Source organism: Phanerochaete carnosa, assembly GCF_000300595.1.
Source record: "Phanerochaete carnosa HHB-10118-sp unplaced genomic scaffold PHACAscaffold_687, whole genome shotgun sequence".
Classification (NCBI taxonomy): Eukaryota; Fungi; Basidiomycota; class Agaricomycetes; order Polyporales; family Phanerochaetaceae; genus Phanerochaete; species Phanerochaete carnosa.
This window is the reverse complement of record NW_006768314.1, coordinates 1-2,683: the sequence shown is the minus strand read 5'-3', so window position 1 is coordinate 2,683 and position 2,683 is coordinate 1. Positions and strand designations below refer to the sequence as shown.

Here is a 2,683-nt window from a genome sequence, read left to right as displayed (position 1 = left end):
AAAAATGAGGGGGGGGGGAACCTTCTCGGCTTTCCTGTCCTGCGTACGGTCAGTATATTTGGGCTGAGAAGGGCAGGCAGCAGCTCATTGGCCCCGTTGCAGCTGCTGCCCTCAGTGTGGGGCTCCCAGCTCCACATCGGTATGCTTAGGCACCGCCGAGGGCACCTAGACCGACGCTGGGAGCTAGATGTCAGCAGAGCTGCGCTGTTGACTAGGTGGGCCGTCAGGCCTGTAGTATTCATGTCATTTGAACGTTATGAGTGGAGGTAATATATTGTTCTGTCTACTAGTATAGTACAGACATTTAGCGGCGGCGTTGGCCTCGGTGCTGGCTACGGTTTTGGCCACGACGTTGGCCTCGGCTGCGACCGCGTTCACTACGTTCTCCACGCTGTTGGGGTGAGGAGCTTGAGGTCTCAACGTCGTTGGTGTGCAGCAGGTGGGCAGGAATGAGCAGCTCTGCTTCCCTGTTAACTGTGGTGGGCGGTGGGCCTAGCCAGCCATCGAGTGTGGGGTAGAGGCAGTGGCCAAGCGGGTGGTCGGCACCGAGGCATCCTGGGCATGGTTTTATGTTCGTGTGGATGTGGCCAGTGCCAAACGTGCTGTGGGCAAAGATGTGACGTGTTACAGCATTGCGGAACTCACGCCATGTTCAGTTGTCCAGCGTTGGGGGGTCAATGTAGAAATTGACGAGTGGCCAGGATGTGTGTCCTCCAGGGTCCGACATCTGAAGTATTGTGACTCGAATGGTCAGGAGCAGGCATCCGATAGCCTGTTCTCGCTTCATGTCGGCATAATGGGGGTGCGTTGACAACAGGTAGGCCAGCAGTTGTGCGAGCCTACCACGTGAAAATTCCGCGATGAAAACCCTGCGGATAGCACTTTCTTCATAGGTGCTGAAGCCCCGGAATTGGCCGATGTGTGTGGGGAGCGGCTGGGGTGTGGATGGCCAGCAGAAAAAGGTGCATGGGGCCATGGACCAGCAGAAGCGGTCCAAGAGGGTGTCGTGGTCCTGCTGGGACAGGTTGTAGATAGCGTATAGGAACAGGCCATCGGTGCGACAGTGACCATCTGCGCATGGGGCAGCAACACAAGCGACGGTGAACCCAAGGTCGTGGAGTGTCTGCTTGAGAAGAAAGACTGTCTGTTCTTCATCAGTCCATAAGGTAGCGCAGAAGCAGACGGCAAAGACAACGTAGTCTGGGAGAACTTCCCAGTTGAGAAGCTGTTCTCGGAGCTGTCTGTGGTGTAGGTAGTTGGGGTCACTTAGGCATACGGGTGGAAGGCCGACATCTGGGATGGGCATGGTGGCGATGGCTTCATCGAGTGTGACAACCTGTCTGTCGTCGAGGTACAGGTCCTCATTGGAGGAGGCGCTTCTGGGGTGCCCTTCTTGTTGGTCGCCGGTGTTGGCCATTTCTGTGTTGTCATCTGGTTGTGCCTGTACAGGAGTTAGAGGCTTGGAGGAGCGTGCTGTGGTATGCGTCGCATTTTGCGATTGGGAGCCAGCGTGTATAGAGCGGTTGGCTCGACCGGTACGAGGTGTCTGGGGTCCGGTAGCATCGTCTTTATCATCGGTAGAGAGCGGTGGGAGTTGGGACTGTATGGAGAAGGGCTTCTCAGGTGTGCGGGGCTGGTATGGGCCCTGGGGAGTGGATGGTTGGGCTGGAGTTCGAGTCGTTAGCTTTGCGTCAGCTGTGGTTGGGCGGGAGCGCTTACACGAGGCGTAGATGGGGCCGTCTTTGCGGGCGTTTGGCGGTGGACCGCTGGATGTGTGAAGGCCTGGAGGGAGTCGAGGGCTTGGGGCCGGCTTTGGCTTGCTGGTTTCCTGTGGTTTGTCCATGCACTGGTGTTGTGAGTGTGAGTGTCTGTAGGCTGGTTGATGGTTCTTTGTTCTTCATACCTTGTAGGCTTGGTCTATGTGAGAGGCCGCGAGGTTGTTGACAGCGGTGGGTACTGCTGTGTATGCAGAGGTGGATTGTTGTCGTGGCGAGTTTTTAAAAGCGAATGGTTACGAGTGGCGCTTAGACTGTGCAGGTGGTCTCATGGTCTCGCTTATGGAGATCTGCTTAGGAGGTTTGGCTCAGGTGAAAAAATAGATTTGGCATGCGGTAGCAGTGGGCAGTAGCTAGAGAGTGACTTAAGAGATACGTTTGAATGGTATTTTAAGGAGCGTGGTCGACGCTGTCAAGGCATCGCGGAGTAGAGATGGGCAGGGCTGGCTGCCAGCGCCTGGCCAAAGTAGTCCGGACATCGTCCTTAAGCGGGTCAGTGCGTACAGTGACTGCAGGTGTTAGCGCAGGAGGTATAGTAGGCCTGCAGGGCAGCGATTCGGTGCTGGTGGTCTGTGGTTGTCTTAGTAGGGTGTGTGATTTGTTGCGCAGCAGTACTCACCAGAGAATCAGGTTCTGGCGGCTATTGGGGTCACGCGACCTACTGATCCCGAGAGCTGTAAGGCGGTGTAGGCACAGGCAGTGCTCAGAAGTGCTGGAGATGGCCTGTTCTCAGAGTCAGAGAGCGAAGGGAGTGTGGCTGGGCGGTATCGGGCTGGTTGTGCAGCCACAGAGCGTGGGGCTTCAAGGTAGAGGTCACCGTCAGGGTGTTGCACTGAGCGTGCCAGGTGAATTACGACGTTCATTGCGGATGTCTTTGAGTTGGCAATTTCCTCTACGCGGAGTGCACT

At 56.4% G+C, this 2,683-nt stretch overlaps 1 protein-coding gene across 1 annotated transcript; it reads right to left on the bottom strand.

The window, feature by feature from the left end:
- Positions 1–652: 652 nt before the first annotated feature.
- PHACADRAFT_202928 (uncharacterized protein) lies at positions 653–1,843 on the bottom strand (the record flags this gene model as incomplete). The annotated part of the gene is made up of 2 exons (XM_007403033.1): positions 653–1,665; positions 1,720–1,843. 2 exons carry the CDS (start codon positions 1,841–1,843, stop codon positions 653–655), a joined length of 1,137 nt encoding a protein of 378 aa, XP_007403095.1.
- Between the last annotated feature and the right edge of the window lie 840 nt (positions 1,844–2,683).